This window comes from Styela clava, chromosome 14, assembly GCF_964204865.1.
Source record: "Styela clava chromosome 14, kaStyClav1.hap1.2, whole genome shotgun sequence".
Classification (NCBI taxonomy): domain Eukaryota; kingdom Metazoa; phylum Chordata; class Ascidiacea; order Stolidobranchia; family Styelidae; genus Styela; species Styela clava.
This window is the reverse complement of record NC_135263.1, coordinates 19,326,896-19,340,159: the sequence shown is the minus strand read 5'-3', so window position 1 is coordinate 19,340,159 and position 13,264 is coordinate 19,326,896. Positions and strand designations below refer to the sequence as shown.

General features: G+C 36.4%; 1 protein-coding gene and 1 long non-coding RNA gene across 2 annotated transcripts; both read right to left on the bottom strand.

Annotated features, from left to right (window-relative positions):
• Positions 1 to 325: 325 nt before the first annotated feature.
• On the bottom strand, positions 326 to 7,361 carry LOC120340314 (mannosyl-oligosaccharide 1,2-alpha-mannosidase IA-like). Its single transcript, XM_039408549.2, has one exon. It carries the CDS (start codon positions 4,487 to 4,489, stop codon positions 2,636 to 2,638), a length of 1,854 nt encoding a protein of 617 aa, XP_039264483.1. The 5' UTR covers positions 4,490 to 7,361; the 3' UTR covers positions 326 to 2,635.
• A 3,869-nt stretch (positions 7,362 to 11,230) lies between these two features.
• Positions 11,231 to 12,587, bottom strand: LOC144432173 (uncharacterized). The gene is made up of 2 exons (XR_013480440.1): positions 12,281 to 12,587; positions 11,231 to 11,710 (listed from the first exon to the last, which is right to left on the bottom strand). It is a non-coding gene; the product is annotated as an uncharacterized LOC144432173 (long non-coding RNA).
• Between the last annotated feature and the right edge of the window lie 677 nt (positions 12,588 to 13,264).

Here is a 13,264-nt window from a genome sequence, read left to right as displayed (position 1 = left end):
TATAGTCCTGTCAACTGCCTTTTTCATATCTGGTTGTTGGTTATGTTATTGCTGGATATAAAAGCAGTGGGACACAGCTTTCCAGAAGTTCCCTAAACACGTTGTTCACATAATCACATGCTATATGAGAGTCGTCATCTGGTTTATAACGTCAAAAGAGGGCGATATAGAAATGACCATGCAGTGTAACGATAACTCAATTTCCTCTATTTAGATTCAACATATGTATTAGAATTGACAGATGTCTTTCATGAAAAAAACTCGGCAGATAGCTATACAAAAAATCGTCGCCGAGCAGTTGCAAAAAATAGCTAATTTCACCGAACATGGAGAAAAATATTTATTCAGCGTGGAGGATTATAAATACGATTGCAAATGCGAGAAAAAGGTTAGGAATCACTGTTGCAGTAGTCCACATATTTTTAGATTGAATTGAGGTCTTTTATTTTCAATTTTAATCACCGAAAAAACACGGTGGATCATATGTTCCCCATACCTCCCTATTCAGTATCCAGTGGTTTTCGTGATTGTTATTATACATAATCCCTGAACATTCCGCTTGACAATGGATGTTTACACTAAAATTTCTTTCTTTTTCATATTAATTCTTTATTCAATCAGCCTCCAACAAATATTGTTGGCTTGCTAGCAAGAACTACCTACCGGTACCGTACTTTTTATGACAGCACAGTCACGGTCTAAGTTAGTTTGCTCTTTGTACCATGGATTCGAGTGTTACATGCATACGAAAGGGTGCAAAACGCGTTGGGTTATAGGATTGACCTATCGCTGAGAATGAGACCAGAAAATTACACTGCCCATCCCGGTAATGTTGGCGAGTAAATTAGACTCAAAAATTTGCTTCACTTGTTACAGAGAGCCATAAAACAAAAAGTCAACAAGACCAGCTAAAGTAAAATAAACGGTATATTAAATTATCTAAAATTCATTATGCATAGGTTTCTATAAACCTGCAGTTTTTAGAAATCAAAAGCACCAAAAATAGAGATGCAAGATTTAGAAAATATGACAGGAGTTCAGTTATTCATTATCATCAAACAGCATGAAGAACTACATCACCAATCACTGTGGTGAAAGTTTCACTGATGACTGGAAAATTTGCAAACCAAAGTCAAGAAGAAAGTATAAACAAAGGCTACTCTATATCACAAATACATCAGCCTGACACTACAAATGCTAAATAAAACAATTGAATGAGCTCACAGGAAGCCCACAAGCAGGGTAAAAATTGCCAAATAATTTGATAGAATCGTCAACTGATTTTTATCGTTCTTTGTCTATAAATTTTTTTCTATCTTGCCTAGTTCGTAAAATGAAACTGAAAGAACCAAACTATCCAGAGGTAGCTGACGATCTATTTGCGATGGAAAATAAAATGAATATAAAAAATACACTGTGAAAACTGTTACATACATAACTTATATTGAGCATATTAATATTTGTTACCTCTACAATCAAATTAAACTTTATATTGAAGAATTTTCTTGATTGCAATATATACAAGAGCATATGATTATTTTTTCCATGACACCCATATTTATCAAACTATAAATAAATATGAATGCATGCTTGAGGCACCTTTGACACTGAACAAAGAAGTTACTAAGGTATTTTCTTAACAAAATTAATAGGAATGCAACACTAAAAGAAGGTAGGGCTTATTTTCCCAAGTATTGTTCTGAATAACCACTTCTTGTCCATATTCATTTCACATCAAGAATGTCCAAAACGAATTGAATATGTTTGAAATTCGTTATATTCAATACCAGGGGTAATTTGAAATAATTTTTAGCAATTGAAGTCTACCAGTAAGGCCAGAAAGGCATTCATTTCATGCCGGAAGACTGTAGTTAAATACTACCCCTAAATGATTTACTGTTTAAATGAATTTTCTCACATTACCAAATTCCATGCTAAAATTTGTTAAACAGCTATTTATTTTTACAAATGGACAAGCTTGGTACGATATCCAACAAGTTAACCTTCAAAGCGCTATACAAGCTTGTACTTCAGGTTAACCCACTGCTCTGAAGTGCATGGACGACATTTCGAGCATCTATTAATGTAATATATATATATAACGAACGCCCTTTTTTGTAAAAAATGAAAAACTGACAAATTTTCTGCTTTTCTAGCAACAACCCTGTATATTGATTTGTGTATGTTCTAATTGAACACGAAAAAAATATAGATATTTATGAATTCATATTTAAAAATATTATTTCAGAATTCATTGGGAATAGTTCCCTGTTTGACAGCATTAGGAAAGTCACTGCAAATACTATTAAAGGCACCTATTAATTTTAATAATGAATACAAATAAAAAAAAAACTCGAGCCACTGAGATCTCACTGATGGTTAGGACTGGTATGGTAAGTGGCTATTGTAGCAACAAAAGTGTTACTGTATGTGTCCAATCAATATTCACAGTGCAACGAATTTTATTGAGAGTGATGTATCTCTGAACCAATGACAATATCCATCAGATTGTCAGGTATAATAGTGGACGTTCGTTTCAACACAATGAAAGCTGGCCACAAAGTCTAAAACATTAGTATATTCTAAAAACAAATTACAGTACAAGTTAAAAAATTTACTGCATAATATACATGCATCACCTAACTACTGGGAAGGGATGTGCTTCTGTGTTAAAAACCCAGTCATCCAAATTTATTAAATCATCATCAGAAAATAGCAAATATAAATATTTTAAAGTTTCTGCAAGAAAAAAACTCTGCTGTACATCGTCATAAACAGGTTTGGCATCATAAACATTTTTTAACCCTGAAAATCCATTTCCAACTCTACAATTCTTTTCCAAAGCCTGAGCCGCCTCCCATCCCCATTCTCTATACTTTGGATTTTTGGTCACCCTCCACATGACGAAGTAACTTTCTATAACTTCAGGTCGAAGAATATAGTATTTTTCATTAGCTCGAATAGCAGTTGCTTCATTTCCGGACTGAAATCCAAACCCTTCAGGTCCTAATTTTAGAGTGGCTTTGTCATAAGATTCATGACAAGTATGTGTTATTTCTGCACCCAGATCGATATAGTGTTTTTCATCTTTTGAGCCTTTGGCACCAAGAGCAAACATTCCACCAGCAAAGCAAGTAAGATGACCCATTTTTGGTTCAACTCGTGAATTCTTATATTCTCCCAAATAGGTCAAACCACCTGCAGATTTTTTAACCATATTTGACTCTATAGCTGTTACTGCTGCATCATACATTTTTCTTGCATCTTCATCAACTTTCCCAGATAAAAGCCAGGTTTTGAGTAAGTATTCATAAAAACTGTCACCAAGTGCGCCAACAGAAGCATGTCTTGTTCCCCAAGCTCCCGTCTTGGGATTCAGATAATTGAAATAAAGTCCATTAGGTTTGTCAATTTGCTGCAGAACTTCACGTATGCGCATTACCTTTTTCAGATAAATATCATCACCCGTTACCTTAGTCAGCATTGAGAATTCCATATGCAAACTGCCAAACTCCGAAAGGATTGAGCAGCCACCAGAAGCCCAACCCCAATTTTTTGTTCTTCCTGTTATTGGATTGATCTGAGCATATGGTATACCAGTTGGTGTATCAAATGCAGGAAGTAATTTGTCAGCAATAGCCTTCGCTTGATTTTTAAAAACCGGGTCCCCCGAAAGGAAATACGCAGATAATAAACCACCAACAAACCTGATGTTTACCTCAAAAACTGAAATATCTGTCCTGGAATTCATATCGAGACTGCTTAAAACCCAATCTCTGGCTTCCTTGAACTCTTCTTTCATGCCCATGATATACAATGTGTCAAGAGCATCGACAATGGTTGCTCCAGTAGCAGCACTGCCAAAAATATTTGCAGAATGTCCTCTGTTGGAAATAGGTCTGAGCTCATTTGCACCCCATGCATATTTCTTATATCCATCCCATGCAAACTTCATCATTTCACGAATTTTGTCTCTTTTGTTCAAAATATCTGGATCTGATGGGATTCCCTGATCAACATTGTAGGGGGATACTGTGTGTGAACCACTTTCCTTCAATTTTTTTTCCATACTTTCCCTCTTCTCCTGTGCTTGTTGCTCAGCCATTGACATCTTGTCTTTTTCAATTTGTGCCTTGGCAGACAATATTTCATTCGCTTTGTCTATTGCCTCTTGATGATCATGTAGTATCTGCTCCATACGATGCCTTTGCTCGGGATCTTTTAAATTTGCATCTAGGTTATTAATTTTTATTTGATCCACTGGCAGTTGTTGCTGAAGATTGTTTGATTTCTGAGTGCGAATGACAGTGCTAGTAGCATGAAATTGAGGTAATCCTTTCTCCATGTGCTTCACATCATTATGTCGGTGTTCAAACATTAACTTTAAGTCCATGTTTTCAGTCTTCGGTAGAAACAAAACCATACCATAACAGAAAATGGCTATTGATCCGAGACCAATAACCAGAGTAAATCGATGAGATAGTTTCATTTTGAATATCACTAGCCAATTTTATTAATTCAACTGTTAGTCAATTTTATTAATCTGCAAAAACAAATTGTAATCAGACTTTCATAGCAAAATCAAAAGACATGGGAGATCAACTGCTAATTAGTGATAACACCAAATGAGTTTCACGAAAATATATATCATGTTACTGTGGCAAAGTCTATATTGAGATCAACCATGTAAAAGATCGACCGTACAACTCATTGAAACATTGTTGCAGAAAATTTTTGCATCTTCAGGAAATTACCAATGTATTTGCATAAGAAAGGTATAAAGTGGAATACAAAATTATGGACAGTGTCTTAGTTATTAACAGACAATGTTCTAATGAAAAATAGTGGAGTTAATAAAAAATAAAAGCCTATTAATAATTATTAAAAAACATTTAAGCCACTTCAAAACAACGCTGCACATTGGATTATCGTTTCTATTGGAAAACAGTGAATTTTCAAAATGAATTGGAAAACCTCTTTCAGTCCATGTATGGTGTCGTGAAAGTTGCTGAAAATTAAAATATGCTAGACAGCACAATTATACTTCAACTATACTAGGTACCGATACAATTTTTCATATATCACAATTTATCAACACTTTAAAATATGCTAGACAGCACAATTATACTTCAACTATACTAGGTACCGATACAATTTTTCATATATCACAATTTATCAACACTTCGGCACACTCATTAATAATTTGAGGCATATCTAAACATACCACAATGCATCGTTGTGGACTATGCAACAAGACAAATCGATATATATATACCGTATTTCTCCGCGTATAATACGCACTTTCATGGTCAAATTTAGTCTCACAAATATGGGGGTGCGTATTAGACATTGGTCTAGAAAATATCAAAAAATATTAATTCTCGTTTTATGCTTAAACTGGCTAATAATTGTCACAATTCTTAATTTTATGTGGCAAAGTCTGTTAGAATCAGATCATGCTTGATTCGGTAGAAGCAACAACAATTTAGTGTTGATGAAGGCGCAGAAAAAATGGTGAAATAAAAGTGATAGAAACACGCTGTACATCCGTTAACTGCTGTCATTGTCTAGTCTGTTCCTCTCGTTTCTCTAAATCAGCAAAACTTCACTGTAATAAGTCAACATATGAGTGACCTACGGCTTTTCCTTGAAGTGCGGTGTCTGAAAACACGTTCGGATATCGAGACTTGTCAGCTTTTAAAGGGGGAGGGACAAATAACTTTACAAGATAATTTAATGTCAAATAACATCACATCATGATTGGCAGATGTTTCACAGGCAAATACATAAAACATATTACCAGATATATATAGTTAACAAAAGGCAAGCAGACAGAATGCCTGAAACATCTGGAAAAAACACCTACAAGGCAAGAGAGGTCAGAATTTTGATATGCGTATTATGCATGGAGTTTGAAAAATTCTTGATACAAATGTACCAAAACTTGGGTGCGTATTATACACAGAGAAATACAGTATATTATATATGTAAAATCATCATTTTAATATAACATGCTCAATTGGGCACTAATGAAGTTGAACAGTTACTGTGGTGTGAAATTGAGTTAAAACAATTCAAAGAGAAAATTGGCAAAAATGTCCAAATGGGAAACCATGGTATGTGAAATATTAATAATTTAAAATAATTGCAGTCATTCTTAGAAAGAAAAATTAGGAAAAAGGGCATATAAGTCCAACCTTAAACATTTTAAAAAGATAAGATTTGATATGAATATTAAAAATCTCATTTTTTTTCTCTAAAAGCTCCCATTTTTCAACTTGAACATTAAATAAATAATGTATGTATTCAATCTGAGAAAAGGCAATTTTACATGTATTTGGGTTTCTTTAGAAGTTGAAAGAAAAACTAAATATGAAAATAATACACCAAGCGATAACCAGCCGTCTGTTATTAGGTGGAACCCTTTTAAAATGACGAGCCCTCTTTTTCCATACAATCACTTCCCACAGGATTCAAATAACAATTATAAAGGAAAACGAATGCGGCAAGACACAAATAATTATTTTTGCTCATTAAAGATAAATTGAAAAAAATAAAATCATTGATGAATACAGAAATCATCAACTATCTACAGATCTACAAAGTCACAATAACTATGATTCGGCCTGGAGAGCAGGCAGTATTAGTGGCCCCAACTCCTGATCATATTTTTGGAGCTTGAAAATCGGCTACGAGGTAGCTGTGTGCTAGAGCTATTGTGATTTCGACCCAGCTATGACCAGACATCAATCGAACCACTAAAATTAAACTATCTGTACCATTACAAACTGACAGACTGAACTTCTTCATGAAAATACACCATTTGTCTATCTGTTGTTGATAATAATTCTTATATTATAAAAAAGTTATCAGTAGTATGTTCATGTTCCTACAAATGACACCGATAATAAATAATCTAATCATCCATGGTACAAAAGCCCATTGTAGTATTGTAGAATACCTACATTCTACTTATGCCGAAAGATTTTGAAATAAGGACTTGAAAAAACTTAAAATATTCAATACTTCCTGACTTTTAGAACTCAATGCACCTTTCAGCCATTACGATCCTATGTTTACAATAGCCCATACTGCCATATGAAAGGAAATCTTTTAACAAGAATTAAAACAATTGTCACTGACTCGTTACTGATATATACTGATGTTTTCAGTCACCATCATTCTGTCATTGCACATTTTCAAATTCAGATGCTTTATATCTCTGTGTCTTGTAAATAATACCGATTTTTTCGTAGAAACATTCAGGCTTTGGAATTTTGTTACTCATTGTTTAGTCATTTCCTATTGAAGTTCAAAAGTTATTTTAATTCTGTCGATCCATATTTCCTAGATCTTCCATAGACAGTACGGTACCGGTACCGCACCTACACTACAGACCTAGCACTTTTTATTAACCAGTTAACGTCATCTGGGCGAAGTCGAAGTAAGAGAATACCGAAATACATAAATAAATACCGGTACCATATATACCCTGCGGCGGCGTCTTCTGTTCAGTCACAATGTTTATTCATTGGTACCGACCTCATATTATGAGTCATAATTCTGGCCAACCCCTACTCTGCGACATGCAAAATCGCAATTAAACAGAGAACTCCTGCCGCTCCAGGCTTGGCTGCGGGAATTATCATTTTACTTTTACCATGTCCGCTGGGTGGCGTTCATTCCACGTCACCCGTTCTAGCATAGTTGCGCATACAAGCATGGTTCTAGCTAGAGTTGACGCCATCACTGAGAGGGCCGAAAATCCATTTCCTAATTAATTCTGCCTCGTTTCACGTGCTGGAGTAGCACGGACTTCATGATAGCAATATAAACTTTGCTTATTTATCTTTCAATTTTTGTTTGCTTTCTATTTGTTGCACAGTTTATTGAGACGGATCAATACAATATAGTTTCCGCAATCACGGTTACTTCTTCGACTACTGCTAGGCGCATATACTACCACTTTTTAGCAATCGATTTTCCTGAAGTCCTGACAAATCGTGTTCCAACACCTTAATTTTCAGACCTATTTTCTATTTATTCTCATTCATCGCGGATAGACTGTGCAAGAATATTTTTGGGCTTATGAACTTCTGCAAAAATGTAGTTGATCACGCACAGATTTAGTGTCGCCTCTTTTACTACAATTCAGATAATGTTATTTTTTTAAGTCATCATTGATTTGGATGATGCCCAATCTCATTACACGGTGGCATGGCGCTTCACACAGTAATAAGCATTTTGACTTTCATAATTTTGTTTTGAAGCACTTTTGTTATTCGCATCAGTTTCAACCTCTACAACTTTTGCAGAGTTTTTCCCATGTAAGGTGTTCATTGGTAGTCACTTTTGATTACCGAATTCATAACAGCTGACTGGCGATATGAGTTATAAACTTGTAGTCAGCTTCACGGTAGAGCTAAGATCTGAGTCCCCAGCCGAACCCGACACGAAATTCGGGCAATCATTACGTTCGGGTTGGATCGGACTTCTCTATGGCTAACCTTTTTTTGTAAATAAATATATGTTTATAAAAAATATATACTAAAATTGTATATACTGTACTAAACTCTTGCAACGACAATTCAAAGAACTCCTAAATAAAATTTCGGGTTTGCTTCTGACTCGGGCCTGCAAATCCAGTTAATTAGTCGGGCTCGGGTCGGGTCGGGTTTAGTACCGACGGGCCTGGGTCGGGCTGGGATTTTTGGGCCCGATCTTACCTCTACTTTACAGTTCTCGAGAAAAACTTTCTAATGGATAACACTGGCTAACAAAAAAATTTTTTTTTTCATGGTGCCTAAGATGTTTTAAACGTTTTTAGCACATTTGAGGGCGCTGATTTCAGAAATGCTGTTACTTTTTCTCTATCAGGTCTAGTTTTTCCTCTATGATATATCCCTCTCTGCAGGATGTCGATAGCTACAATAAAGATAAGCAAATGAAGAAACAACATTTTTTTGTAATTTTATTGAACATATTCATGGAATCTCACCAAAATATTCACAATTAAAGCTGGAACTTGTAATAAATGCTAAATAATAGATGTCATCGGCTATAAATTGACGTTTTACTGATTTTCTAGAATGAGGGGCCCTGGCATCATCGCGCTTGATAGACCAACAATAGTCTGCAAGCATGGTGGAATCCCAACGACCTTGATAGCGAACTTCAATGTCGCTGATATCTTGATGGAAGCGCTCCCATTGCTCATCGCTCACATCATCTAGATTTTCTGGAAAACGGGCAAGATGGCTGTGTAAAAAATGTAACTTGATGCTCATATTTGCACCCAGTTGACGGAGACTTGTAAGTAGTGTTTCAACAAGCTCTTTGTAGTTGGGCGCCTTCGTTTTTCCCAAAACGAATTTTACTACATTTGTAAACGCCGTCCAAGCCCTCAATTCTGTTGGATTCATAAAATTACAGAAAGTTACATCATTCAATAACTTTCGAATCTGGGGTTCATCAAAAATTCCAGCTCCTAATTTTCCTGTGGTTAGACCTGGAAATTTCCTGCAAATATATTTGAAACAGTCGCCATCTTTCTCAAGAGCCTTCACAAACTGTTTCATGATGCCAAGCTTTATGTGAAGGGGAGGAAACACAATTTTTGAACGGTCGACCAAAGGAGGAGCCAAAACATTGTGAAAGCCTGGAATCAACTCACTGCGCACAGGCCAATATTTTTTTATCCAATGCTCTGTTCTTGCCCTGCTGTCCCACAAACACAAGAAGCAAGGAAATTTCGTGTAGCCACCTTGTAGCCCAAGGAGAAATCCAACCATTTTCAAATCGACACATATGATCCATTGGTGCTGTCTGTATGAAATTTTTTCCAGTTCAAATTTGATTTCATCGTATTTTTCTTTGAGGGTTGTTGAATGACCTAGAGGAACTGATCCAAATAAGTTTCCATTGTGAAGAAGAACACATTTTAAACTTCTTTTGGAACTGTCTATAAAAAGGCGCCAATCTTGAGGATCATACTGTTGGACACCAAGCTGCCGCAGCAGGCCAGCAACGTTGTTACAGTATACTATGTCTTTTTCCTGAGTGAAATATGACAAGAATTTAATATGGCGTTTTCTATAGAATGTTATGAGAGTTCCTGGCTGAAGTAGATTTTTTTCATTGAGTCTTGAAGCTAGAAGTTCAGAAAATTCTTTGGAAAGGTTGAGATCTCTAGTCAGATCATTAAGTTCTTCTTGAGAAAAAAGCTGAGGCAGTGAAGAAGAAGGAAACCAGATATCTGAAACAGTGCCCTCCCTACTTCCAGTGGAGGTTTGATATTCTTCAGAGCAAGGCAATTCCAATTCGGGCAAGCCTTCAAACACTGGAACAGGAATTTCATTGCAGTGTGGAATTGGCCTAATTGCAGACTCGAGGTTTGGATAAACCAACGATTTCCTGTTCTTCCTATTGATTCCCTTAGTGTTTACTGCACAGAAGTAGCAGTCATCAAAATGATTTTTCGGTTCCATTGGAATACCAAAGCGGAGTGACTTCCTATCCTTTTTTGTCCACTGTCGAAGATGTTCAACACATTGCTTGCATACAATATGGGGTGCCCATACCTTATCTTGATCACCCGGCATTACTTTGAAGTAGGCAAGTTAAGCACACCTCACAAATTTACTGATCCCTTTCCTGTTGGATTGCAATGTATAGAGGACTTGCACGGGTCACGTGACCGTGTTTACTGGACGGCAATAAAACAAAAACGTCCATTTGGCTCCTGTCAGTTGCAAGTCGGATTATACGTTTCCGTTTTGTTTGGCTGTTGAAAATGATTATTTCGTATTGTTCCGCTGGCTGTACGTATAGTATAGACAACGAAATGGATCTTCAGTTATTTTCCACTGTTTTCAAAAGATCCGGAACGTCGCGCAATGTGGATATCATCTATTGGCAGGACTGATGGATTCATGTGAAACACGTAATTTGCATTTATAGGCAAAAATATCCCATCCTGAGCAGCACCGATCCACAACCTCCTGCCTATGGAATCAAAACATTAGACAAATTGGTGTAGCCTACTGTGCGCATTCACAAATCTTTGCGAATCAAGTGTGCCTTTTGACTAAAGAAAATTTAGCATTGAAATGGCCAATCTCAATATCAACCTAGTATCTGCAGATAAAACCAATTGTTTTTAAAAATACATTTTTGATGTGCTCTATATTTCAAATATAATTTATAATTACTGTAAAGTGTGTGATACATTTGGTACCATGAATATCATTTGCAAATTAGCTCGGGTTACACCCCTCTCAAATAAAAGTTTAGACTCTTAAGTCATATCTCATAATATTCTTTAAACAAAATGTTGCGGCTAGCCGGCTACCCATCAGAATTTTCTTTCAGATCACAAAGTCGCAATATTACGCCTCGCTAAGTTGCATTGGCAACTGTATCTGGTTGTAGTATCGGTGTCCAACTTTAGACTGAAACCTTCACTACCAGACCCACCGAAACAATTTTTTTCCTTGATAGGGTCGTCTTGAAGTTGCTTTCGTTAAAGCACAATGAACACTTTATCTCCACCAATCCACAGTAATCACAAGTTACTTTGTCATTACGATAAGCATCAATAAATGGATACTGAGGATGTATTATCAAGTCACGCAAGCTGAGGTCTTGTGCCACTGTGGTCTTGTTGCAACGTATACTTTGCCATCCATCTATTCCATGGTCGCACCCATATCTGTAAGATAATAGATACAGATAGAGTTGACCAATGACAATAAGAAGACATTTTGGATCAGTTGTACAAGCACCATTAGGATAGGATTTATCTGGGGGGGAGCCAGTTATTTGTTTTCAGAAGCATGGACTTGGATGGTGGGGAATGGTCGTAACCGATCAGCGGTCATGTGAACCACCCTCGGTGGGAGTAGAGCTGCAATCCTCTCGCACATAACTATCCCCGCATGGGATTGAAACCTGTGAAACTACCAGAGTGATCAGAGATGCGATGGCGAGCGTATTCTTAGATGGCGAATTCAATTGAATTCTGGTTATTTTTTCCAGGCCCCACGGTGTTAAACTTTAGTTATCTATTCAACCTTTCACACTTAGTAATAGATTACCTGCTAATCAGGGAAACATAGCAATTGATTATTAATTCCTTACTGTCTTACACAAGTAAAGTCTGCAACTGCAAGTAGGCCCACGCCTAGGCCTACCAATAACAGTAGTTTGTCATCTGCTTTCCATTGAAATGAGGGAGCTTGTGAATATTTGAAGAAATTGATAACGGCACATTATCACTCACCATCAACGAAGTGCTGTCCGCAAACAGTGAAACACAAGTGAGATGGCTTCTGGACTTGACACCAAGCAGTTCTGCCAATAGGCAATAGATGATATCCACATTGCGCGACGTTCCGGATCGTTTGAAATCAGTGGAATATAACTTAAGATCCATTTCGTTGTCTATATATTATACGTACAGCCAACGGAACAATACGAAATAACCATTTTCAACAGCCAAACAAAACGGAAACGTATAATCCGACTTGCAACTGACAGAAGCCAAATGGACGTTTTTGTTTTATTGCCGTCCAGTAACAAAGTCACGTGACCCGTGCAAGTCCTCTATATTCTCCGCAAATATAGCAAAATACATTTGGATTATTTGAACAATGTCGCCTAAGAGAAGATGTAGCCATACTTAATTTTTGCTCTAAAAATCTGCAACTCAACCAAAACAATGCAGCCTATTTATTTCATGTCTGACTTCTATATATATAAAATTTGACTTCTATAAGGTGTGTGATGTCATAATCGTTTGGCATACATCACAATAAAAACCTACACTTTTAATTATAACGCTAAAATCCATATAGAAATACCAGTGGCGGCGCGTGGTCATTTTGACAACCGGGGCAAGCTACTGCGGGACCAAGTCATCCCCATCTACGGGGACAGGATGAGCTGTTCTCCCATCATTTTATGAGTATAAAAACCATTCCATCGGTAACAACCAATAGGCAAAAGCGACAATTTTTAACGATAAGAAAGTGTCTTTGAAAACGGTCCAAGTCAAGGGATTAATAAATATAGACATAGTTTATTTTGAAACCTCTTTCAAAAGGAAAGGCAATATTTACCCAGATAAATACAATGACATATTAACAGAAACTTCGGGAAAGCAGACAAAACCTAAAATAAGGTTTAAAACGTTACTATGAAGAAAGGAAAGGTAATGCAAAGATAAGGACATGCGTCGCTCACTCATAGATATATATGCTGCTAG